The sequence below is a fragment of the Drosophila gunungcola genome (genome assembly GCF_025200985.1).
Source record: "Drosophila gunungcola strain Sukarami chromosome 2R unlocalized genomic scaffold, Dgunungcola_SK_2 000006F, whole genome shotgun sequence".
Taxonomy (NCBI): domain Eukaryota; kingdom Metazoa; phylum Arthropoda; class Insecta; order Diptera; family Drosophilidae; genus Drosophila; species Drosophila gunungcola.
In genome coordinates this window covers 3,467,756-3,491,408 of record NW_026453168.1, presented here as the reverse complement: position 1 = coordinate 3,491,408, position 23,653 = coordinate 3,467,756, and the positions used below count along the sequence as shown (strand labels likewise).

The following is a 23,653-nucleotide window of genomic DNA, read 5'->3' as shown; positions in this document are numbered from 1 at the left end:
CGCGTTGATTTCAGCCCTGTTTTGTTTGACTGACAGCGACACCAGCCACATACCAGCAGATCCGTCCCCAGGTCCCCAAAATCCGACCCTAAGGGAACCCATCCGGCCATCAACATTAACGCGCTCCGTTGCCGCTCACCCATAATCCTTTCAATTTTTAAATCATTTTTTATTCCAACCTATCTGGCTGGCCTTTTTTGCGACCCTTTCATGAAGTCGTGCCTCGACCCTTGCCGCAAATATTTTTATGAAATGAATACGCTCGCATTCCCGGCGCTCCTCTGATTGATGCCCACTGATGATGTCCGATAGGGGAGAAACAGAAACGGAGAAAAGGGTTCGACGATGGGCAGGGTTCTGATGGCTGGGCCATCCCAAATCACTTTGCAGCTCGCCCAATCGACCGGCATGGCATCGTCTAACGACAATGACATGTTTATCCAGGCGGCATTCCAAGCCGATCGTTTACACCTTTGCATCCCCATTCGCAATTCCATCAATTACAGCATTTAATCAACTCGTTAAGTCTGCTCGACCGAACCCAAGCCAGAATGCGCCACCTGTCGATAACCAATAGAGAAAAAGGCCACTGAGCGAAATAATTGATTTCTGCTAGGGAGAATTTATATATATTTATTTAAAATTTTTAAATTTTTTTTTATTGGCTTTTATGCTGCTTTTATGTGCAATGGTTTTTCGAACTTTTTTTTCTGGAAATTATTTTCTGGATGGCTTCCCAGTTTTGTTTTATAATAATATAAGAAATATTTAAGCTTTATGTATATATGTAAGAATAATTTAATATCAAAAATTCTAAAATAAGTAAGATTTATATTTAACTTATAAATACAAATTATTTAAAGATTTGTGTCTACCTATATAAAATAGAATCACCATGCGATTAGTGATTATAATCAAATTCTGAGAAATAACACAGACTTACAAAGATTATATTGCGACGCATTTCGATTTTTGGCCACTGATTATATTTAAATCAAATAGTAATTTATTGGTTTAAATTAAGAAAAATATACTGTGATTATTAAAGTATTTATTTATTTTTATTTGGATGCTTGCCTTTTGCTAAGGCTTCTTATAAAGTTTGCAATAAAATTTCAGGGTTTTTAAAAAAGAAGATTAATTTAATGAAAGCAATTTAAAATATTGAAATAAATAATAAAATACATAAAGAATGTAAGCTCACATTGGCAGCTTTAGTTAAATTTTAAATGAAAAAATGTTTTAAGACATTAAGACACAATAGTCGGATTACAGAGACTTTTTGCGCACTGCGAAAGGACAGGGGGATTTGGGGCCTTTTCCGAGTCGGCGAGGTAATTACGAAAATGAAATCAGTCCGAGGTAAGCTGCATAATGCATGCGCCCGAGGGCGAAAGGCTTGCAAAATTGAATGACCAGTTGATCGGCCATGGGGGTGGAGATGGTGGATGATGGCTGCCTCGGCGGTTGTGGATATTGTGGTTGGCTGGCTTCGGGGCGTGGCCGGGCAATTGTTTTTGGGTCCCTTTGGTTGCCATTTTGGCCACATGTCCTGGGCCCCGGAATACTGCAGCAAAGTAGATGGAAAATTCTGTGTTTGCCAATATTTGATTGCATATACGGTTCTCTGCCAATTTTCCCAAGGGGTGGTAGTTTGGAGTGCGTAATTATGTTGCAATGACAGTTGCTGGGATATGCGAGATTGACACTCGGAAAAGGACAATCAGACCATGCTTTAACTTTACAGCAAAAATAATATTTTATAGGAATTTATTTTTTCCATTCACTTGGCATTGATTGATTTCTAATACATATCAGTATAATACGTGAAAAAAGTGATATTTGAAATTAAAATACCTTTAAAAAAATTTAATGCCGTTGTTTTAAAGATGTATTCATTTTTCTGAAACCAAAAACGTAACAACATCATTAAAGTTAAAATTTGCTGTCTTAAACGTAAAAAATTTCCATTCAAATAAAATTTACAACATAACTTAAATCAATTTTTAAACGTATTATACTGATATGTATTAAAAATAACAATTTGCGAGTAGTGAATAGGAGCATAAAGCATAATTTTCCCGCAGTTTTAAATGTATTAGTTAGTATTTCACAATCATCTGATGCATTTAAAATCATTTTAAATTTGTTTCCTCTCAACAAAATGCTTGCTGAAGAATTTAAAATCGAAAGGGATAAATAAAATACACTGTTGGGCACTTTCACTGGGTGTTGGTAAAAAATCACGAATATAATGAAAGCACAAAAATGCAGACGGAAAATTTTTTGTGCAACTGGGCGTATGCGCGATGTGTCGGCTGCAAACGAAACGAAATGAATTTAATTATGAAAAATTGAGTCCCTTTTCGTTGGTCACTTGAACAATTCAAATAATCGCTTGATACAAACGAATTTAATCAAAGTTCTTGAACAAAACTTTTTTCCGCCAGACCAAAAGGGAGAGTTAACAAATCGACCAAGTGTTTAATTCTTTTCATGCTTTACTTGACATTGTTTTTCACAATTTGCTCTCTAACCAAAACTCAATTTCCGCCAAATGAAGTAAAAGACTGGAAGGGCAGAGAGGTCTTTTGTAACATAAAAAAAAATCGTTTGCCGGTAACAATGGTTGGGGTAAATAAAAATCAAATTTAAAGCACTGAAAAACGCCTCCGAAAACCATGACTTCGACCCCGAGAAAAGGAGGCCGGTAAAATGGCATGGACGGATTTGGGTTGGCCACCTCCACAACACACACACACAACTAAATGTCGCAATTTTACGAGTCAATATAAAGGTGCCTGGGGAGTCATTTACAGGCGCACAGCGGTTTGCCTTCGCTCGGTTTTCTTTGGCAATAAAACATCTCACAAAGGACACGGCTCACAGGACGCGGAAATGCCGTTGCCACAAGGAAAGCAACGAAACGACGAAAACACGTGTACGGCGGCATGGTCCGGGTAAAGTCAAATATGATGGCAACTTTTATGCTGTTTTTTTGTGGAAATATTTCCACCAATGAGGCATAAAACAGAGGCCAGAACGGAACCTCGCTACGGACCAAGAATGATTTACGATCCAGGCTTGAGTTTTACGACAAATTTACGAGAACATTGCAATTTGGCTATTATTAATTTAGTACAGTGAAATAACTTACAGGTGGGCAGTCGAAAAAGAATTGCTAAGCATGCTTCCCTTACATTTCGAATTGGATTTTAGTCTCACAATGGTTTTAATATCAATTATAATTAGTAAAGCTTTTTTAATTTTTTTTAAATATGCCAAATATTTAAAAGATTATTTATATAGCACCTTTAGTATTATCCTTTACATTTTTCACGTTAAACAAGAATTTTCACTTGTAATTTAAAGTTTTTTTGGTTTTTATTAATAAATAAGTTTAAATATATATGGCAAGATTTTGGTTATTTCATCACTATTGAAAATCTAACATCTACGAGTAAATTTAAATGATAAATAAGCCGAGTTTTTTGTGGCTCGGGCTGTGCAGCCATGGCAGTTTCCATGCACTATAATGTCGCCATTCCTAATGGTAATTTTTGGAATGGTCCCTGAAATAAATTAAGCTGTTATAAAAAGGTTTGAGGATCAACAAAAAATGTGCAACTTACGAGCATATCCAACATTAGCCAGAGAAAGAAGCGCCAGTAGGGGCAAGAATAACGAAATCCACTTCATTGCTGCGACAATTGAGATGAAACACTGACTGAGATCGTTCCATTTGAACACGTTTTATATAGCCTCATCGCTTAAGCACGACCGTGAATAACACAAGAAAACAGAAATTACCCCAGAATACTTTACCAACCTTTGGGTTTTTCAAAAACCCCCACTCTTGATAACCCACCCAACAAAACTGAGAGTTCGCCTCTGCTGAATTGCAGCTTTAAAGCTTTAGATAGCTAGCTTTGCAATATAATTAATATATTTACTTATACTTGTGATGAATGCTGCGTAAATACCAATAATGACGTAGGGTGCAATGTTAAGGGTATTCACGGCTTTGATTAGATTTTGATTTCTGGCAAATTAAATAGCAGTTTGAATCAGAACAAAAAGAAAGTTTAATTTCATATAAATATAAATATAGAAAATTAAGATAAATTTGTTTTTTTTTTATTCTATTACTTAAGACTTTTAGCAATGTATGTCAATTTGTTAATAATGAATATCCCTTTGCAAAATTTGGTTCCAGATTTAAACGTGTTTTGCGCTTCAGAATGTTTAAGGGAACTTGTTGTTTTGCCTGAAGACTTGATATACTGACAGCATGTAAATAAATCTTTTGTTAACAAATATTTACTCACGGAGTCCATATGCGCAGGTTTTGTTTATAACAAATGAGTACACCAACTAACAATTATTTAAACAATACCATAAGAAGTTTATTTAACGAACAAAATGTAGAAAAGCTTTTAAGCCTAGCTCTGTTCTAAGAAGTCTGGATCAAAATATAAAACGTTGCATTATTAAGTAGAGGTTTTTAAACACAAACCTGAATTAATAAATCTAAATCATTTTCAAATTAACCGTACAATAAAACGAATTTGTAGTTTTGAGACCATGATAACATTTTCTCATAATATATAATTGCGAATATTGTCCAATAAAATGTATAAATTTAAAAATGTTGTAACATGTTCGACGAATAAAACCAATATAAAATTAAAAATATTTGAACACGAACGCTTAAATTACAGCACTTATTCTATTACCCTTAATCTTTCTCAAATCGAATAAATAATATGATAAACTTAAAAACAATTAGTTTTTAAATTTTCTAATAATTTATAGTTGTGAATATTGTAAATTAAAAGTCGTTTTTAAATTTCTGGCAGAGAAGCTGTTTTCAAGGAGCCCTACGTTATTCCATAGAATATATAAACACAAAGTGCTCTTTTTGGTTTTAAAACTTTATTAATTTTCAGTCCTCGCCCCCGCTGATGCTGCAACCAACACAATCCTTATTGTGAAGGTAAGTGTTGCCGGGCACGCGACCACTGAAGCCTTCAGGATACCGGGTGCCACCAGCTCCTCCGCCAGCTCCCGGTCGACGGACTCGACCATCCAAAGCTCCTGGATAGGCATCGGGGGATCCGATGTAGACGGTTCCCTGACCCGGTCTGCCCGTCTTGTAGGATTGACCATTAACTACCACGTTTTCCGCCACCGGCGGACTGCAGTCACGGCAGGTACCGCCGATAATCACATTTCCGGCTGTAGAGTAATGGAATAATAAGGAAATCGTGTGGCTGAGAATAGGAGGGTGGCCATCTCATCTCATCCTTACCTGTCGCCTGGGAAACCAAGACGGCGGCAACGGCAAAAGCTAGAATCAGACACTTCATTCTCGAACTGGGTACAAGACAAATCTGCTCGAGACACTTAAAATCCGAAAGCTTTTAAGCATTCCCGTTTGCTTTGATATTGAAACCAGATTATTGCAACGAACGCACAGTCAAAGGTGGTAGCACGGGGATTCGCCCCAGAAACCAGTTCAATTCACAGATTATTCTTGGCAAGGGGTTTTCCACACAAGCTTTGATTCTGATTTCAGTTAGCTAGAAATTAAACTCAAATGTATATGTAACACAGAGTGTTTGTCAAAAACCAGAAGCTTGTTTTGATTTCTCCTAAATCGATACTTTATTTATAATTTAAAATTCGAACTGTACTTTTGTATACCTACTACTTGAAAAGTTGTTAATATTTTTGGTTATTTCATTTATTAATACAATTTTAAAATATTTAATTTATATAAAGTATATTGTTTTTAATTCGACGTCATTGACTGCACATTTAATGACCGACGTTATCATGTCGAATTACAGATTGATTTATATTTTTGTTTATTTCTTGGCCATCAAAACCTCTGACCTCAGAACCGGTTTCTGCCAGTATCAATTTTTTAAAAGGGCAACAAACATATGGCATTCATATTACCATATTTTTTTTATTTTACCCTTGTAAAGTATATATTTATAAATTTTCATGTATGGTTCTTAAAAAATTGCAGTTCAATTCCTTAAAAAAATACTTCCTGCTTGGTAATTTATAAGGACTTCTACTTTATATATTTTGAATTTTGGCTTTTGATTCAGTTGACGATGCAGCAGATATAATTGGTTCAATTTTGGACAGCTTTTAATAATTATGCGAATATTTTAATCTATGTTACGGATTATTTACAATTAAAATAGGATTCCGTTTAAAATGTGTTTCTACAAAATACCCAAATCCAGTGATTACATTTTTTGGGTTTTTCCAAAAACATATGAACGGTCGGGGCTTATCAGTAACCTACGACTACCCATTGAACCTGATTCCATCTACCAACCGACTCTCAGCTATATAAGATCAGATCTCGCTAGCAGTGAGCATCAGTTGAAGTCAACCAATTGTGCAGCGCAATAAGCATCCAAAACCGGAACAAAGAATCCAAAATCAATATGAAATTCTTCTCAGTCGTCACCGTCTTCGTGCTGGGTCTGCTGGCTCTGGCCAACGGTTAGTAAATACTATAAAATATTTTTAAACTAATTTATTTTTCTAATTAATTTTCTGCCCCTAAGCTGTTCCCCTGTCGCCCGATCCCGGAAATGTGATCATCAACGGTGACTGCAAGTACTGCAATGTCCATGGTGGCAAGTAGGATCAAACAGGATACCAGGACTCAAGTTAACTCAAACGCAAGACACAATATTTATCATACAACTTTAAAATGTAACATAGAATTTAGAAACAATGCCAAACATACAAATACAAAAAATAAGAGGGTATTACTCCCCTTTTCAGTAACACGAAAATTTATAAGTACTTTCTTTCTGGGCATTTATGAATTTATTATTGCCAGCAATCTTGCGACCGACGTTATCGCATCGGGGTAACCAAATTTAAGTTCAATAGGCGATCTCGCCAAATAGGTGTACTACCTATTAATAATATACATAACAACAAAAATATTGCTTTGATTGCGGTTACTTTTATAGTAAATTAAGCTATCAATGAATGTTAAGCCGAACTGGGATGAGTAAAAACAGAAAAGGCTTGAAAACAGGTGAAAACGCACATTACTCTTTAAAAAATATATTACGATATAAACAATTTTAAGTGTAGTTTTCTGAATCAGGGCGTTAAACTGCACCGGAAAATGCATAATTTCATCTCTGGAGGATTTTGTCGGTTTAAATTTGTAAGCCAGTGTAATGTTGCAGAAATATTTTGTTGACACTCACTTCGAGCTTGCCAGTTAGAATAAGATTCTGTTCAGCAGTAAACAATGTACTTTTACATAAAATCCAGGGTCTAGTGATTATATATATGTGTCGGGGGTTATCTGGGGCCTCTGACTACCTATTGCACTCGGGTTTTTCTAGTCAGATCGACTCTCGGCTATATAAGATCAGGTGCCGTAAGCCGAGAGAATCAGTTGATGTCAATAGAGTGAACTGTGCATATATCGTCTTAAAGCCGGCAAAACAAATCCAGAATCAATATGAAATTCTTCTCGGTCGTCACCGTCTTCGTGCTGGGTCTGCTGGCTCTGGCCAACGGTTAGTAAAGATTATAAACTATTTTTAAACTTGTTTATTTCACTAATTTGTTATTTACCCCTCAGCTGTTCCCCTGTCGCCCGATCCAGGAAACGTGATCATCAACGGCGACTGCAAATACTGCAATGTTCGCGGCAGCTAGTGGAAATTTTTTTAAAAATATAAATAACACAATTTTAATGTTTGCTACATAGAGTTTAGAATCAATACCAACCATACAAATACAACATAATACAAATTAATTGACTGTGGTTTTTATTTCCGGGCAGTTCAAAAAAAAAAAAAAAGAAAACATTTGTTGATTTAAATCCAGTGAACTGTGATTTTATATTTTGATTTATTTTATATTTGAGATCTAGTCTTTTAAGTATAACAACTGGCATCGGCCAATTTTTAAGAAAAATAATTACTTACAATTTTAATTGCTATTAAAAAAGTCAACTGGAACTGGACAACTTTTTTTGAGGAAAAACACATCTCATTAAATTTATTTTCATAAAAATTTATTGTAATTAAATTCCGTGGTATTAACCGCGAATATTACAGCCGACACAGTCACTGTTGCGGACTATGGTTCCTCCGGGATAGGGTCGGGAATCGATGGTGGTAACGCCACCTCCTGACCAGCCTCCACCTCCGCCGCTGCCGCCTCCTCCTCGTCCGCCAGATCCGCCCAGATCAATGTACTGACCACCCCATTGGCGCTTGGGTCGTCGGCCTATGTATTGAGATCCACCAAATTGATGGAGGGAGAAGCCACCGTCCAGGTCATTATCATCCTCATCCGACGAACGTCGCCTGTGGGTCGGAGTTGATTTCGGCTTGGGTTTGGCGGTGGTTGCTCTACCCCTTGCTGGCTTGTGCGTGGTTGTGGTGGTTGTGGTGGTGGTATGGTCATGTGAACAGTTCACACACTTTCCGTTGATCATCACCTTTCCGGCTGTAGGTGAAACAATGATTACTATCCTGTGTAACGTCTTTCAGACCAAAACTGACCTTGAACGAAGGCCAACGTGGCCAAGAACAATAGCGCCAATAGCGTCAGGCACTTCATTATGCGGCTCTCTAACCTGCTCGATCACAGGCGCCTTCTTTTATACCCGTCCCGATTAGCTCAGATCTGTAATCTACATATAATGTATACACATGCATATAAAATCGCTCAAGGCTGGAATAAAGTATAGGTAAGGCATGATGTTTTGCTTTATTTTGAGACAAAGCTGAATTATTGACTGTGGCCGGAATAAAAGAAAAGGAAATGAATCTAATGCTTTTCTTCTTCCCACTTTTTAACTTGTTAGGGTTGAAAGAACTGACACTGTAAACTAAAAATGTTTTACTTAAAAATAAAATATAAAAATTTAATTTCACTCTTTACAAATTTAAATTATTAAAGTCCACCAGAGATCTAATCCGTTGCAGTTGGACTCCCTTATAAGAATAACATTAAACATTTTTTGTATGGTTACCATTTTTTTTTGTTAATGTAATTTACGGTTTTCATTTGTTTTTAAGCTTGTTTTTTATCTCCACTTCTGTCACTTAGTTCTAAAAATCATTTTCACAATATTTTTTCAAAAATTCATTGTGTTAGTTTTTTGAATAGGATGCAATTCAAATGTTTATTTCATTTTTATATACTCACATCGTAACTTATATTCTTTACTCATTGGAAAGCTATGAAAATCAAGTTTATTGAATTTCATTAAGAGCTACTTCCATTGAACTCAAATAATAGTTTACTCAACACGTGCGTGAAGTGGATCATGTCAAAAGTATAATTTTAAGAATGATTAAAAACGTTTCTTTTCACTTACTGTGTTTTAATTTATAATTTATTATATGTTAATTTAAAATTTTTAACACGTGTTGATTTTGGAATTCAAATATAATTAACAGGTTTGAATTCGTCGATACACTTTTTGCTCTAAATGCATATTTTGTTTGTTATGATCACCCATTGTTTGTTTTAATTCGTGTCAGGTTTTTATGCAAATATAAAAAAACGGAATAGAAGTTAATAAAAACAAATTTCATTTGTCAACAAAAATATAAAATATATTGCTTTAGGGAGAAACTGTTAATAAATGGACAAAATGAACTACAAGTATTTAAATATTATGTGCACATCTGAACATTTTCACTTGAATTTAAGTTCCACCTGCTAGTTTAGATAACACTATTATTTGCTTCAAAGTAAACACTGGATTGGAATTTCCAGATCTGAATACGCAAAAACAAAAAGCTATTGAACGGTTAACAGCGCAGAAGGCTAAACATTCTGTGTTTTCCCAAACGCGCTAGATTTCTCTGGGGTTAACAGAAGCCTCCGCCGACTGACTGCCCATTGCACTTGACTCGTTCTACGATCCGACCGACTTTCAGCTATAAAAGATCAGGTACCGCCAGTCAAGAGCATCAGTTGAAGCCAATCAATTGTGCAGCGCATTAAGCATTAAAAACCGGAACCACCAATCCAGAATCGATATGAAATTCTTCTCAGTTGTCACCGTCTTCGTGCTGGGTCTGCTCGCTCTGGCCAACGGTCAGTAATAAGACAGAAAACAATTTAGAGCTTGTTTATTTAACTAATTAAATATTTTCCCAACAGCTGTTCCCCTGTCGCCCGATCCAGGAAATGTGGTCATCAACGGTGACTGCAAATATTGCAATGTCCATGGCGGCAAGTAGGAAAGTTCTTGCCTGAAAATCAACAATAGGCCATAACTTACCTCCAACCCAAGACACTATATTTATACTACCGATTTGTACTAAAATGGAATTTAGAATTTAAAAACCAAAAATAAATAAGATCAAAATCCTAGGTATTTTGTACTATTTTCAAGGTTAACCCTTTCAAGGTTTTTTAATAATCGAAATCTTCAGGTCTTCTGTTTGCATTTGTTTTAGGAGATAGTTGGTTTTGATGTTAAGCTCTTACATTTTTACTTTTATTTGCGTTCCTAGCTTTCATCCATTTCAACAGCAATATTTGATGTATTTCAACTAAATTTAAGCAAATTTAAAAAATAAAATAAATAAAAGTTTAAAAGTATCAACACCTGATATTATTGTTTTCATTAAAACACAATAATCTTAGAACAGTCAAAGTTATTCAAGGATTGTTTACTTTTATTGTCACTGACAAATTACGCATCCGAACCGTTGCCACTAGGGTAGGAGAAACAAAAAAATATAGACAAGCTGATAACAATGTATTTTATTTATTACGTTCAGCTTTGAAACAATTTGTTTCCTGAATTCAGTTTTAAATAAAGAAAAGAAAATTATATGTTGTATTTTAAAACTTTTAAATCTCCTTAAATGGTAACAATTATTAATAAGTTGTTTAATTAGTAATTGAAAAAATTCTCATACTGAAAAAATTAATAGTTTACCCAATTTGAATTGTTTTGTAAATTTAATACAATATTTTTAAGTCATAACACGATATTAAGATGAAAACTTCATTATGGAATAATTAACAAAAGGGTAAAAGGTAAATGTAAAGGTTAAAATGTATTTTATTTATGGTTTACATTTAAATAAAATGTTCAAATATTAAAAATCAACTCAAATTAACCAATGGTCGAATAGAGCAACCAATGGTCAAATAAATAATTTTAAAAAATTATAATATTTACATATTTAAATTAACTAACAACTGAAAAGGATAAAAATCAAAGCGAATAATATTTAAATTGAGTACAAAATATTTGAACTTAAAACGTTTTAAACCCAATATGTCATTACTGAAAAAAAAAAAATAAATTTTTACTTTTGTAAAACGGTGTTTTAAATGCTACATTGAAATAAGTATCGATTTGTTTTCTTCTTGTACTACGCATTTTTAACAAATTTTTATATGGCATTTAGCGACAACCAGACGAAGCAGACTATTGCAACTATGTGCATTGGTTACCCCTTTTCGCACAATTCTTGCTAATAAGCTTGGTTTTAATTTAGACTTTATGGATTCGACGGAATTGAACTTGTAAAACGGGTCGAAATACTTGGAAATATGTATATCGCAGGGGCGCTAAGTCAAATGAAATCAGGTTTTCGATATGGGCATCGCACGTGAATAGAATATTGCTGTGGACCAGCTTGGATTTCCCTTTCCTAATCTCGCGCCCCGTGGCTATCAGTCTGCACTTGTTTACGCTCAATTTCATTGAGAACGTCGCACCACTGCGCTTGGGGAACTTCTCGTCTGGGAGAATCCCGATCTCTGCCAGAATTTTCCCAGACCGATAAGACCGATCGGTCTAGCTCTAGGAGCTCAGCTATAGGGCTATATAAGCAGCGGTGTGCTTGAATCTCGAAACCTGCAATCATCTCGAGTCAACCGCAAAAACAAACCACAAAATCAACAACATGAAATTCCTATCGCTTGCCTTTGTTTTGGGACTGCTGGCTCTGGCCAATGGTGAGTAAACTAAACTAAATATTTACAAACAATACAAGTCATTTAACTCTGATTTTCGTTCTACAGTGTCCACAGCAACTCCCCTGAATCCTGGCAATGTCATCATCAACGGCGACTGCCGCGTCTGCAATGTGGGGGCCTAGGAGCAGCTGAGATGGAGGCAAGAAAACGAGCCAGTTGCAGTTCACACAGCCACATATATATTTAAGTCCAACAGAAATGTAATTTAAATTCAAAGAAAGATAAGATCAATTAAAAGAAATTAAAAGTAAACATAATATATATTTTTATTGGGAAAATGTCTAATTGACGGGGAAACAAGGCACAGCTGAGTTACAAATTAATTGACTTTAAGCCGATTGCAAATTCCCCTTTTGATCAGGGGTGCTTCAAAAACCTCTTCCAAATAAAAATTCTTACTTTAAATTTCTATTAAGAAAATGTTTAATTAAAATATATATGTGTAATATAAGATAATTTACTCCGAAATTTAGCTCCAAGTTTTGAACAAAGTTTTGGCTAGAAGGTTTGTTGATAACTAAATTTCAAGATCTTGGAATTTTAAGTTTAAAATTGTCAAAAAAAATTAAATATAAAAAAGCTTTTTTGATTTAAATATTAAAGCTAAATTAATTGTAAAATAACCAAACAACAAAAAATATTCATTCATCATAATGACTTCGAATTCCCCTTTATTAATAAACTTTAGGCTTTTTACGATTATAAACATTTTTTACGCATTGAAATATGTGAATTTTTATTGAATTGCTTTTGGTAAACAATATTTTGTTTCTTGCTAACAGTGTGTAACAAATAACGTAAACTTTGGAACGAGTTAAAACTGTTTTTAAACGATGAGATATTTAAATTTTGTTATCTTCACAGAAAAATATTAAATTCAATATGTTATGAGTTTTTAACAATCGATATGGTCCCGATTAGTTTCTTCCCTCGAGATTTTACTGTAAAGCCCCGCTTAGGTTAAACAATACTATATACTGATCTCATATAAAGAGCAGAGCACTCGCGCATACGCGATCAGATTTATTCGTGGTTCCAAAGTCAAACATGAAATTCGCCGGAGCTTTAATGCTGATTTTTTGCCTGCTGGTTGCGGTAAATGGTAATTGGTTTAGCTAATAAGTTTATATATATATTGAAGATAAACAATTTTTTTATTGCAGCCACACCGGGCAAAGTGTATATTAATGGAAAGTGCATCGACTGCAATAAGCCGGATAACGATGACGGCATAATAATGCCCCCTGATCATGGGACGGCTGGATCTATTTCATACACTCTCACATCTGGAGCGATGGCCTTTGGAATTTTATATCATTTATTTAGTTTAATTACTGTGTAGTTCCTAAATCCTTAAATAAAAAATGATTTTTGCAAATTTCGTTACTCAATTATATGATGGTTCCTATTGGTATATATTTTACAATGAAACTCTTTTTGACAGCTATAATTTAAAAAATGAAAACTACACTGGAAAGAAAACCTAGTAAATCCAAATTTCGTTTATCTATTTTCGGAAATGATTTTAATATCTGTAAATTAAGTTTAAAGGTAAACCATGCTTAGCTTAAATAAAATTCATTTTGATCAAATATAAACTATTTCATACCTAAAACTATTAACTATACATACATGCAAGTTTATATGCATTGTAGTTATTAATTACAATTTAATTTATAGGGTTCCTTTTTGTTTTTATACCCTTGCAGAGGGTATTATAATTTCAGTCAGAAGTTTGCAACGCAGTGAAGGAGACGTTTCCGACCCTATAAAGTATATATATTCTTGATCAGCATCACTAGGAGAGTCGATCTAGCCATGTCCGTCTGTCCGTCCGTCTGTCCGTCTGTCCGTCTGTCCGTCCGTTTATATGCAAACTAGTCTCTCAGTTTTAAAGCTATCTGCATGAAACTTTCCCAAAAGTTGTCTTTCTATTGCAGGTAGTATATAAGTCGGAACGAGCCGGATCGGACGACTATAGCATATAGCTCCCATAGGAACAATCGGAAAAATAAATGAAAAAAAATTATAACTTTGCTGTTTTTTAATTTTTTGTTTAGTTCTTCGACGTATAGTAATGGTAAAATATTTCCGATTTACGGTTTAAATTTCATCTAAATCGGACGACTATAGCATATAGCTCCCATAGGAACAATCGGAAAAATAAATGAAAAAAAATTATAACTTTGCTGTTTTTTAATTTTTTGTTTAGTTCTTCGACATATAGTAATGGTAAAATATTTCCGATTTACGGTTTAAATTTCATCAAAATCGGACGACTATAGCATATAGTTCCCATAGGAACAATCGGAAAAATAAATGAAAAAAATTATAACTTTGCTGTTTTTTAGTTTTTTGTTTAGTTCTTCGAGATATAGTAATGGTTTAATATTTCAGAATTACGGTTTTAATTTCATCAAAATCGGACGACTATAGCATATAGCTCCCATAGGAACAATCGGAAAAATAAATGAAAAAAAATTATAACTTTTCTGTTTTTTAATTTTTTGTTGAGTTCTTCGACATATAGCGATGTTTAATTATTTCAGAATTATGGTATAAATTTTATCAAAATCGGACGTCTATAGCATATAGCTCCCATAGAAATAATAAAAATATATAAAAATAACTATCTAATAATTGAGCTGCAAATAATCATAGTTTCAATGTTTTTTTTTAGCACATACTCAAGTAAATCATAATTTAAATGTTTTCAAAAGTATTTAATTAATGCAATAGCTGCAAGGGTATATGAACTTCGGCTTGCCGAAGTTTGCTTTCCTTCTTGTTTTTTTTTTGTTTTTGGTACGGTTGCAGTATGCATTATGGTTTGTATTTACGTATGTATGTATATATGTCAAACAATAATTGATTTGATTATTATCAACTTTTGTTTTGCAAATTGTACATTATTGAATCGGCTTATCAATGGGAAATATTTAATTTCTGGGCGTTTCCAGTTATTGCATGCCCTTGTGTGTTCGAAACGAATACCTATACCTGAGTCTTCTATAAAAGAAAACCAAGGAAGTGAATTTTCATCAGTTGCGACTAAAGTCTTAACGAAAAAATGAAGTGGCTGAGCTTGGTTTTTGTTTTTGGCCTGTTGGCCATGGCAAATGGTGAGCCATCCTTAGATACCTCAATCCTTGCCTTTAAATTTTAAATGAATTTTATCGTCTTATTTTTACAGCATCACCTCTGGTTCCGGATAACGTTATTATCAATGGGGATTGTGTAAAGTGCAATGTGCGAAGCTAGGCTGGAGGCTAAAAAAAAGAATTTACTTCTTGTAACCGAAATATAAAGAAAATATAAAATCTTTTCATATAATTATAGTTTTCTTTTATAGGTTTTGGTTTTTAGAGCACAAAGTTTTTATATAATTTTTTTTAAAAACCAATACAAAATTATCTTTAACAAAAGAATAATTTCTTCTTTGTTTCCAAACAATTTCAAAGTTTGCATTAATTTTCGAGGCGCAGTTAAATCACATTCGTAAACTACTGCATTAACTGAAGAGAAAAAAACTACATTTATGAGTGAAAAAGTAAACTTATTTTATTTCATATTTTGCACAACTGGGCAAATAAGTTTCAGTTTTGTATTTTAATCGCCCCGAACATTGCAAACCCTGCAGTCGCCGTTGATGATGACATTGCCGGGATTCAAAGGCGTGGCTGGAAATAGTACAAAAGCTTCACTAAGTATTCAGACCCGATTAAAAGGTATATCCTTTAACTTACCACTGGCCAGAGCCAACAGACCCAAAAGAAATGCGATCGAGAGCAGCTTCATGTTGTGAGGGATTTTAGCGACTATTTTGCAAATCCGTTTGAACAGGTCTCTTTTATAGCCCCGCCAAGTCGGATTGATTAGCAAATTGCGCACTTTTTCAATTAATTCATGGCTTTTAAATATAAGCAAAAAAAGCGTCATAACTTGATTTTAACAGCCACCCATCCTGTTCGTTATAGCTTTGAAGAGATCTTTGTCTGTGTTTTGCATGCGGCTCTAATATAAAAACAGCAATCAATTCCAGAGAATTTTTCCGACTCCTCCTTATTTTATTGTAGCAATCATATTACACATTCGTTCGTATAAAATTGAAGGTCGTACCTCCAGTATAAAAATCTGGTACAAATTAGTAACTCTTTCCAAAATTCTTAAAAAAGTAAATTATTTCGCAGCAAATATATGTAACGATTACACAAAATCGTATACCGAATATAAAATCAAAAATTAATGTTAATTGGTTTTACTCTAAAATTTGTAATGGAGTTAAATTTAAAAAAACTACAAGAAGACAATAACTTATATTTATATTAAAAGATCTAATCAATTCTAGACAATTTTCAGATTTCATATTTACTTGAGTGTACAAAATCAAAACACAATTCTAAAACCTTAAATAAGTTTTTAATATGTGGTTTTTTTTTAAAATTTAAAGTGAAGCTTTTTATACTTAATTAGTTGGTAACAAAAAAGTGCTGTTAAAAATAACTGAAAAAAATTAATATAAAAATAATTAATATTACTAAGAAATCATTAACAAATTTTAAAAGTTTAAAAGCTTTTTATAGTATGAATAGAATTTCCCGAGCTGCAGTTTAAGTTCTTCTATGCTTTTTTTTGTTTGTGTGTCAATGTAGTCTCAAAAGGTAAATGAACGTGTTTGTGGTCGAATTGACTTTGACACTCAAAAGTTGCTTTAAGTGTGTCTGTTTGATTTTGTTTATAAGTAAGTCTACCCGTGTTTTGGTGCACTGAAAATAAAAACACTGATTTAAAATATTAAACACAAAATATGAAATATTGAATAAGTATGTCTCAGATTGAAATAGAGTCTATACTGATAAAAATAATTTTGATTGAAACATTGTGTCGGATTCGGAAATATGAAGTCCTTTTTTATAAATTTATATGTTAACCTATACCTAACTTAAGCTTGTATTTTCCTAAAGAAAAAACTAAGAAATTTTGTATATAAGTATTTATGGTAATTTTTTGTTTTTAATTCTAAAGTGATTTTCAATGTGTATGTGTTTTCGCACATGGCTGGCAATTAAGCCAATGAAGCATTTAAAACCACCAGCCAAGCTCCATGCAAAATGGGTTTTTTGGGTGTTTTGGGGGCTTGAGGCTATTCCCAGCGTTTTCGGGGTGGTTTGGTGGTTTTGCGGAGGAGAAAGGTGAATGTGAATGCGGATGGGGCGGAGAAAGGGTTTAACTCTGCCATACAGCTTCCACTCACACTGGATTAGTGCCGCGTGTGCTAAATGCTGTTGTTGTTGTTTTTTTCCACATTTGTCAACGTAGATGGCATTACGGATAAATGAACTTCAGCCAGATGAACGTACATACATATGTACGTATACGTTATATGTGGAATGAATTGTACGCCTTTAAAGAAGGACAGCCGACACGTGTGCGTTAACAATTTAATTACGCTGCGGTGCGGGCAGCGACAGCTGCCACATGTCTCTCGAAAAAGTTAATCATCGAGTCGAGAGGGTATTCAGGAATTAAAGACGGCCATGTACTGGTTTTGTGGCACCATTAAAGTGCCTACCCGTTGAACAAATGTTTCAATCGGAAAACTCGAGTGGTGTTAAGGAGCGGTACGTCAGCGGTCTCAAGTGGTCATGTTTATGCTCTATAAATTGAAATAAAACAAGATCTTGTATCCGGCTGAAGCTTTCAGTATGATGGAGTATGTAAGGGAAGGAAGTAAAAAATAAATAAATATAGGGCACTTACCCAGCACATGTCTAGCCTAAAAATAACTTAATTTGAAAAAAGTGGCCTTTATTATAATATCATTTTAATAAACAATTTATATAATAGTACAGAAAAGGTAAGTGTAATGGACATCCATAAAAAATAGAAAAGGCACTAAAAGAAAATAAGAACTTATCATAAAACTTACAATCAAATGTTAAATTAAAACAAAATCCACTCCCTTACTTTCTATGATGCGTATACATAATATTACAAAATTACACATTGATAGATTTTATTACATACATAGTATATTATTATAAATCACGTTTAAAAAAATGTGGTTCTTTTGTTGTGTTTTGTTTAACCTCATTTGACTATTTTTTCACTTTTTCCGTGTGGATTTATATTTATGTGTAATTGCATCACTATTCCTGTCGGTTGAATTATAATGGCTTTCTGGGCAGCTGCTTCTCTATTAGTTTATTGTCAATCTGTGGCAAAAGTTCTGGTTGAGAGAGCCAGTGGCGTAACCTGAATTTAATTAAGAGGGCTAAAAAGTATTTGTGCCAGAATCTTTAGAAATTACGGCTAAAATTGAATCCAAAAATAACCAAAAAGTGTGTAGTTTTTCTGGGAAAATCCTTTTCATATATATTTTAAAATTTCTACTCGAAAATGACTATAGGTAGTGTATTCTTTTATAGGAAAAACTAAAAGAATATTTTTTAGCAATAATACTTTCCGAACAATTTATTTTAGTTACAATTATCTGCCTACAAAAATGCATGTAAGATCCCTTTTCGTACGCCTCCGGAGTGGGCGTGGCACTGACAATGCAGAGGAATGGAGAAAGTAATAGAAAGCAGTGTTACCGAACATGTGTGCATTCTGTTAGTTGATTGCCCAAGCGTCCGTGCTTGCGGTTACATTCTGTTGATTTCTGTTGGCTTTTCCCCACCGTTTGCTTCCTTTATTGTCCTTTTTTTGTACTGTGGTTAGTTTTATAGCTCTCGCCATTTGGTTTTATGATACAACCAACTGCGGCTTTATGCATAAACTTGAATTTCATTTTGTGCTTTCTCTCAGGTGGCTAACCCATTTTTGTTGCCCTTATTTAGGTGCTTACTTGTGCTCGTAGAACATTTTCCTAGCTAAAAACTGAAGTCAACAGTTTATTTTATTAATAATGTGAATTTGGGTTTCCTGTACAATTACTCAAAATAAATACTCATGTCTTTAAAGTGTAGACATTAAAAAATGGTTTTTGTAAATCTTTAAAATAACAAATTTGTTCTCCCGTTATTCGATATAAATAAAAAACGCTATTGATGAAGTAGACAAACATTTTTACATACCCATATTAGTATCAAACAAATAAAACATAATCTGGTTGTAATAAAGGCAAATTCCCAAAGAACTCGTTAGCAATTGGATATCGGGCTGTGTTTAATGTTATCCCCAAAAAGTTTTTAAAAGCAAGCACAGTAATTAAGCACTGATGCCATCCCCTGACAGCTGACCCCTTCATTGCCATCAAATGACATGGCAGTCAACACATTTGGTCCTTGCCGCCACGTGAGCAAAATTGCTAATCAACTGGGGGATGAAGGACATGGCCATGGACATGGACATGGGGATGGGCATGGGCATGGACATGGGCATGGAAATGGGCATGGCCATCCTTGTTTGAGTGGTGACCCCCAGTTATTGCTCCTGGGGAGTGACAACTCATCATTCCGTCGTCGTTGTCGAGGGCTTTAATGTGTTTAAGCGTTACGAGCATGAACAAACATTATTGTCCCGTGGGAATCGGTAAATTGGTGCTGAGTGCAGGACTTTGGATTGGCATTGAAGTTGTGGAAGTGACGCTTTGCTTACCCAAGCAACCCCCTTAACACCCACTCCTTTGCTTTGACAGTCACTAATGGGTGTATGTTGGTTTGTTTGTTTGTTTGCTAGTTTGGGGAAATGTGGATAATGGAAAATATTATTATTAGCTGAGAGGCAGTTAGTCTAAATGGAATTTACAATTTTTTATTCAAGGGCATTTTACAGAGATTTTTGCTTAAGCTCTTAGGCAAATTGGTAAAAAAAAAAAAACGAAATAAGTACAAATATTTTGTAACTAATTTAAATACTTTTCGCTTTTGCGGTTTTTAATTATTAAAAATACAAACAAAAAAACAAATTTTGTATAACTTTTCATTTGACTTTTTTCGAAATCGATAATATTATCTGAAAATTTAATTTTTTCTGCTGCAATTTCGTTTAGAAATAATGTAATTACGATGATTATTTTTTGTTATACATATATACATATAATGTTATACACATATATATATAAACATCAATAATTTTGTTATCTCACTTTAATATGAAACTTGTGATTCTATGAATCTGAAAATGTGTATTATTATTTATACATTTTTACTATGTTTTAAAATATCAATATTTTTTATTGTATTTAGTATTAGTATTTAGTAGATCGAATCTATCCATTATGATTAATAGTTTTACCTGTATTCGGCACAACAAAAAGAATGTTTTATTTTATTTTATTTCAGATTGTTTTAGTATTTCTTTTGGTATTCTATTGCAATTTTTTTGTTCAGTGTCGTTGAATGCAGCATTACAATAACTGAGAATCGGAGCACTAATCACAATAATTTCTTATCTGCTGGATTGGACAAAGCTTTGACTCTGGTTCATCAAAACAAGCCGCCAGATCAGTTGTTAATCTAATTTAGAGCTGAACAGTGCCACGAATCATTATGTTAGCTTCAAAAAGCCCATTTAAAGGGTTACTGCTCTGCAGTTTTCTGGCCATATTGCAGTGCATATCTGGAGAAGTTGGAAAACTGGTCTGCTTCTACGATGCCAAGAGTTTTGTGCGAGAAGGTGAGACTTAAAAGCATTTACAATTTTTGTGTCAAGTAGATCAGAGGTTATCTCATTTTCAGGCCCCGCCCAAATGTCATTGGCCGAACTGGAGCCCGCCCTGACTTTCTGCAACTTTTTGGTCTACGGTTATGCGGGCATCGATGCTGAAACCTACAAGATCAAGAGTTTGGATCCAACGTTAACCCACGACCGTCAGCACTATCGTCACATAACGGATCTGCGAAAGAAATATCCGCATGTCCGATTCCTGCTCTCGGTGGGCGGCGATCAGGACATGGACAGCGAGGGCGTGGCAGATAGTGGCAAGTACTTGAGGTTATTGGAACAGCCAGAGCATAGGAAAAGTTTCCAGGCGAGTGTGCTGCAGGAACTCAACAGCAATGGCTTCGATGGACTCGATCTCTCGTGGCAGTTCCCAAAAAACAAGCCCAAAGTGCAGCAGGGTGTTTTTAAGCGGGTTTGGGGCTCCTTCCGTGGCTTTTTCAGTTCCACATCGGTGGATGAGAAGGCTCAGGAGCATCGGGAGCAGTTTGCGGCCCTTCTTGGAGAATTGAAATCCGATTTGCGACGTAGTGGCCAGCTGCTGACTGTCAGCATGCTGCCCCATGTTTCAGCAGAACGTAAGTTATACTAACCTATACCTTTTCGTAAAATGTTTCTCTAAAATATCTTAAAAAGTATGTATCAAGTATAATAACTCCAAGTTAAAGAATTGTTTAGTCTTAAAATTAATTTAATATTCGTTTTTAAAACTCACCTGTCTATGATGCAAGAAAGTTTCTTAATTTGACATACCTTTATCGTTCTTAAAACAATCAATTGTGTATCAATCTATTTTAAATCAATCACATTTTTCTTTATAAAAATAATATTCGGAACATACCAAAGTCATGTTTTGTATATTACAACTTCTGTCACAACATTCTATACTTAGGTTTAATGGGAAAATCTTAGTTCTTTCTGATTATTATAAGTAACGCTCAGATAGTTCTTAGAAATATTGTCTTACTTACAGTTTTCCCTTTTGAATCAAACAGAAGTTGTTCTTCATTAAAAAATGATTTAAAACTTACAAAAGTCAAGTCTTTGTGGATTAGTCTAAGAGGCAAAATCCTCGTTTAATATTAAATATTAAAATTTGTATCTCTTTTTCCAGTTTTTATTGATGTTCCCACTGTACTGGGCCACGTGGACTTCGTCAACCTGGGCACCTATGACTTTCAGACGCCGGAACGCGATCCCAAGGTTGCTGATCTGCCCGCTCCACTATACGAAATGTACGACCGGAATCCCAACCACAATGTGCAATACCAGGTGCAGTATTGGTTGAACCAGACATCCCAAATCAGTGCCCACAAGCTGCATGTTGGAGTGGCCAGTTACGGGCGTGCTTGGAACATGACCCGGAACTCTGGAATCACCGGTTATCCACCAATTCCGGCGACAAATGGAGCTGCTCCGGCGGGCAGGCAAACGGTCATTCCCGGATTGCTCAGTTGGCCGGAGACGTGTGAGCTGCTGCAACAGCAGCCAAAGGATCGCGATGTGCCCCATCTGAGGAAGGTGGGCGATCCCACCAAGCGTTTCGGCATTTACGCTTATAGGGCGGCGGATGACAAGGGCGAGAACGGCCTGTGGGTGGGCTACGAGGATCCCACAACGGCGGCCATCAAGGCCGAGTTCGTCCAGTCCCGTGGTTTGGGCGGGGTGGCCTTCCACGACCTGTCCCTGGATGACTTTCGTGGTCAATGTGCCGGCGAAAAGTTTCCCATCATGCGGAGCATTAAATTTAAGCTATAGGTCTGCTGTTCACATCTAATAGAAATAAAACAATTATACAAACATACCTAAACGCTTAAAAAAAAGGAAAGTTGTAGAGACTTGTTTTTATTTTAGCTTCCTGTTTGATTTCTAAACAGTATTGTTTATTTCAATGTGGGAACAAAAGGACTTACATTGTCCACTTTTAGTACTTTAAATCTTTTAAGATCAACTTTCTTAAATTGTGCATTGTTTAATTTTAAAATGTAAGGCAATTTTAAAGCATTTTAACGAAGTTACTGTCTTCCCCAACTTAAAAATTATTATATTTATTAAAATAATCAGGTTTTGCGCATAATATTAATAAAAAACTATTAGTTGGGCCGCAAAAGCTATAACAATATTTTACAGATTCCGTACGACATCAAAGTTTTACTGCTTAAACAAAATGGTACATTTCCGTAGTAATCCAAATAAAAACTACTAATATAAATGAATGCCTTTCGCTAAGAAGATTGGGGCGCAGGAAATAAACCGGCAAAGTGGAAGGCTGTAAAAGCGGAAGAGGAAAAGGTAAAAGCGTCCCGCCACGAAGGCAAGTGAAGTGGCAGGCGAAGCGCAAAGCAAAGCAAACTTCTCAAATGCCACTGACTCGGTGGGTGTAATGCTTAGGGCACAAGGACGTGGGGTGGCAGGGTGACTGGGTGACTGGGTGACTATGGTGGTCCAAAGTAAAAGTTGAAATTAAACCAATTAGTTTGCCTGCCACCACTCTCGACGCCGTCGTCGCTGCAATGAGGCGCATAAAACCAGGCGACGCAAGGTAGCTATTTGAGATGCCCACAAAGTCACGAGTTCCTTTGGGATTTTGCAGGTTTCTGTGTTAAGTTTTGATTTTACACAGAAAACTTAAAAGGTTTTTCATAAAGACACAAAAAACTGTCTCCCTTGGAGCGTCATAGATTGCATTTAAACTGAGATAAATATTCTCACTCAAAATAATACGTGTAAACTCTTGTTTTGTATCATTACAGAAAAAAATATGATTTTATAAAAATATATATGTTAGAATAATGAGAATTCTTCTCTGAACTAAAGTCATGTGTAATGTAATTTTTTTAAATGTGGAACAACACTATAACTTATCTAAAAATAAATTAAAAAAAACCTACAACTGGTTTGTATTGTATTTCATTTCAATTTTTTTTAATTTAGCCAATGTTCTTGTATTAAAGTTTGTTTT

At 34.8% G+C, this 23,653-nt stretch overlaps 10 protein-coding genes and 1 pseudogene across 10 annotated transcripts; 7 read left to right on the top strand and 4 right to left on the bottom strand.

Moving 5' to 3' along the window:
- Positions 1-3,352: 3,352 nt before the first annotated feature.
- On the bottom strand, positions 3,353-3,879 carry LOC128254602 (uncharacterized). The gene is made up of 2 exons (XM_052983758.1): positions 3,633-3,879; positions 3,353-3,572 (listed from the first exon to the last, which is right to left on the bottom strand). Exons 1-2 carry the CDS (start codon positions 3,697-3,699, stop codon positions 3,448-3,450), a joined length of 192 nt encoding a protein of 63 aa, XP_052839718.1. The 5' UTR covers positions 3,700-3,879; the 3' UTR covers positions 3,353-3,447.
- Positions 3,880-4,918: 1,039 nt separating this feature from the next.
- LOC128254598 (bomanin Bicipital 1) lies at positions 4,919-5,472 on the bottom strand. Its single transcript, XM_052983753.1, has 2 exons — positions 5,312-5,472; positions 4,919-5,238 (listed from the first exon to the last, which is right to left on the bottom strand). Exons 1-2 carry the CDS (start codon positions 5,367-5,369, stop codon positions 4,946-4,948), a joined length of 351 nt encoding a protein of 116 aa, XP_052839713.1. The 5' UTR covers positions 5,370-5,472; the 3' UTR covers positions 4,919-4,945.
- An 895-nt stretch (positions 5,473-6,367) lies between these two features.
- On the top strand, positions 6,368-6,827 carry LOC128254603 (bomanin Short 2-like). The gene is made up of 2 exons (XM_052983759.1): positions 6,368-6,528; positions 6,594-6,827. The coding sequence occupies exons 1-2, from the start codon at positions 6,471-6,473 to the stop codon at positions 6,671-6,673; spliced, it is 138 nt and encodes a 45-aa protein (XP_052839719.1). The 5' UTR covers positions 6,368-6,470; the 3' UTR covers positions 6,674-6,827.
- Positions 6,828-7,413: 586 nt separating this feature from the next.
- Positions 7,414-7,814, top strand: LOC128254605 (bomanin Short 2-like). Its single transcript, XM_052983761.1, has 2 exons — positions 7,414-7,574; positions 7,640-7,814. The coding sequence occupies exons 1-2, from the start codon at positions 7,517-7,519 to the stop codon at positions 7,714-7,716; spliced, it is 135 nt and encodes a 44-aa protein (XP_052839721.1). The 5' UTR covers positions 7,414-7,516; the 3' UTR covers positions 7,717-7,814.
- Positions 7,815-8,060: 246 nt separating this feature from the next.
- LOC128254591 (bomanin Bicipital 1) lies at positions 8,061-8,701 on the bottom strand. Its single transcript, XM_052983747.1, has 2 exons — positions 8,571-8,701; positions 8,061-8,514 (listed from the first exon to the last, which is right to left on the bottom strand). Exons 1-2 carry the CDS (start codon positions 8,626-8,628, stop codon positions 8,102-8,104), a joined length of 471 nt encoding a protein of 156 aa, XP_052839707.1. The 5' UTR covers positions 8,629-8,701; the 3' UTR covers positions 8,061-8,101.
- Positions 8,702-9,959: 1,258 nt separating this feature from the next.
- LOC128254604 (bomanin Short 2) lies at positions 9,960-10,398 on the top strand. Its single transcript, XM_052983760.1, has 2 exons — positions 9,960-10,119; positions 10,186-10,398. Exons 1-2 carry the CDS (start codon positions 10,062-10,064, stop codon positions 10,263-10,265), a joined length of 138 nt encoding a protein of 45 aa, XP_052839720.1. The 5' UTR covers positions 9,960-10,061; the 3' UTR covers positions 10,266-10,398.
- Positions 10,399-11,641: 1,243 nt separating this feature from the next.
- On the top strand, positions 11,642-12,281 carry LOC128254974 (uncharacterized; annotated as a pseudogene).
- A 710-nt stretch (positions 12,282-12,991) lies between these two features.
- On the top strand, positions 12,992-13,415 carry LOC128254601 (bomanin Tailed 2). The gene is made up of 2 exons (XM_052983757.1): positions 12,992-13,126; positions 13,188-13,415. The coding sequence occupies exons 1-2, from the start codon at positions 13,072-13,074 to the stop codon at positions 13,364-13,366; spliced, it is 234 nt and encodes a 77-aa protein (XP_052839717.1). The 5' UTR covers positions 12,992-13,071; the 3' UTR covers positions 13,367-13,415.
- Positions 13,416-15,088: 1,673 nt separating this feature from the next.
- LOC128254606 (bomanin Short 3-like) lies at positions 15,089-15,357 on the top strand. Its single transcript, XM_052983763.1, has 2 exons — positions 15,089-15,146; positions 15,218-15,357. The coding sequence occupies exons 1-2, from the start codon at positions 15,095-15,097 to the stop codon at positions 15,283-15,285; spliced, it is 120 nt and encodes a 39-aa protein (XP_052839723.1). The 5' UTR covers positions 15,089-15,094; the 3' UTR covers positions 15,286-15,357.
- A 202-nt stretch (positions 15,358-15,559) lies between these two features.
- LOC128254600 (bomanin Short 3) lies at positions 15,560-15,921 on the bottom strand. The gene is made up of 2 exons (XM_052983756.1): positions 15,771-15,921; positions 15,560-15,704 (listed from the first exon to the last, which is right to left on the bottom strand). The coding sequence occupies exons 1-2, from the start codon at positions 15,820-15,822 to the stop codon at positions 15,634-15,636; spliced, it is 123 nt and encodes a 40-aa protein (XP_052839716.1). The 5' UTR covers positions 15,823-15,921; the 3' UTR covers positions 15,560-15,633.
- Positions 15,922-20,461: 4,540 nt separating this feature from the next.
- LOC128254566 (chitinase-like protein Idgf5) lies at positions 20,462-22,491 on the top strand. Its single transcript, XM_052983710.1, has 3 exons — positions 20,462-20,646; positions 20,709-21,269; positions 21,806-22,491. The coding sequence occupies exons 1-3, from the start codon at positions 20,520-20,522 to the stop codon at positions 22,447-22,449; spliced, it is 1,332 nt and encodes a 443-aa protein (XP_052839670.1). The 5' UTR covers positions 20,462-20,519; the 3' UTR covers positions 22,450-22,491.
- The last annotated feature ends 1,162 nt before the right edge of the window (positions 22,492-23,653 follow it).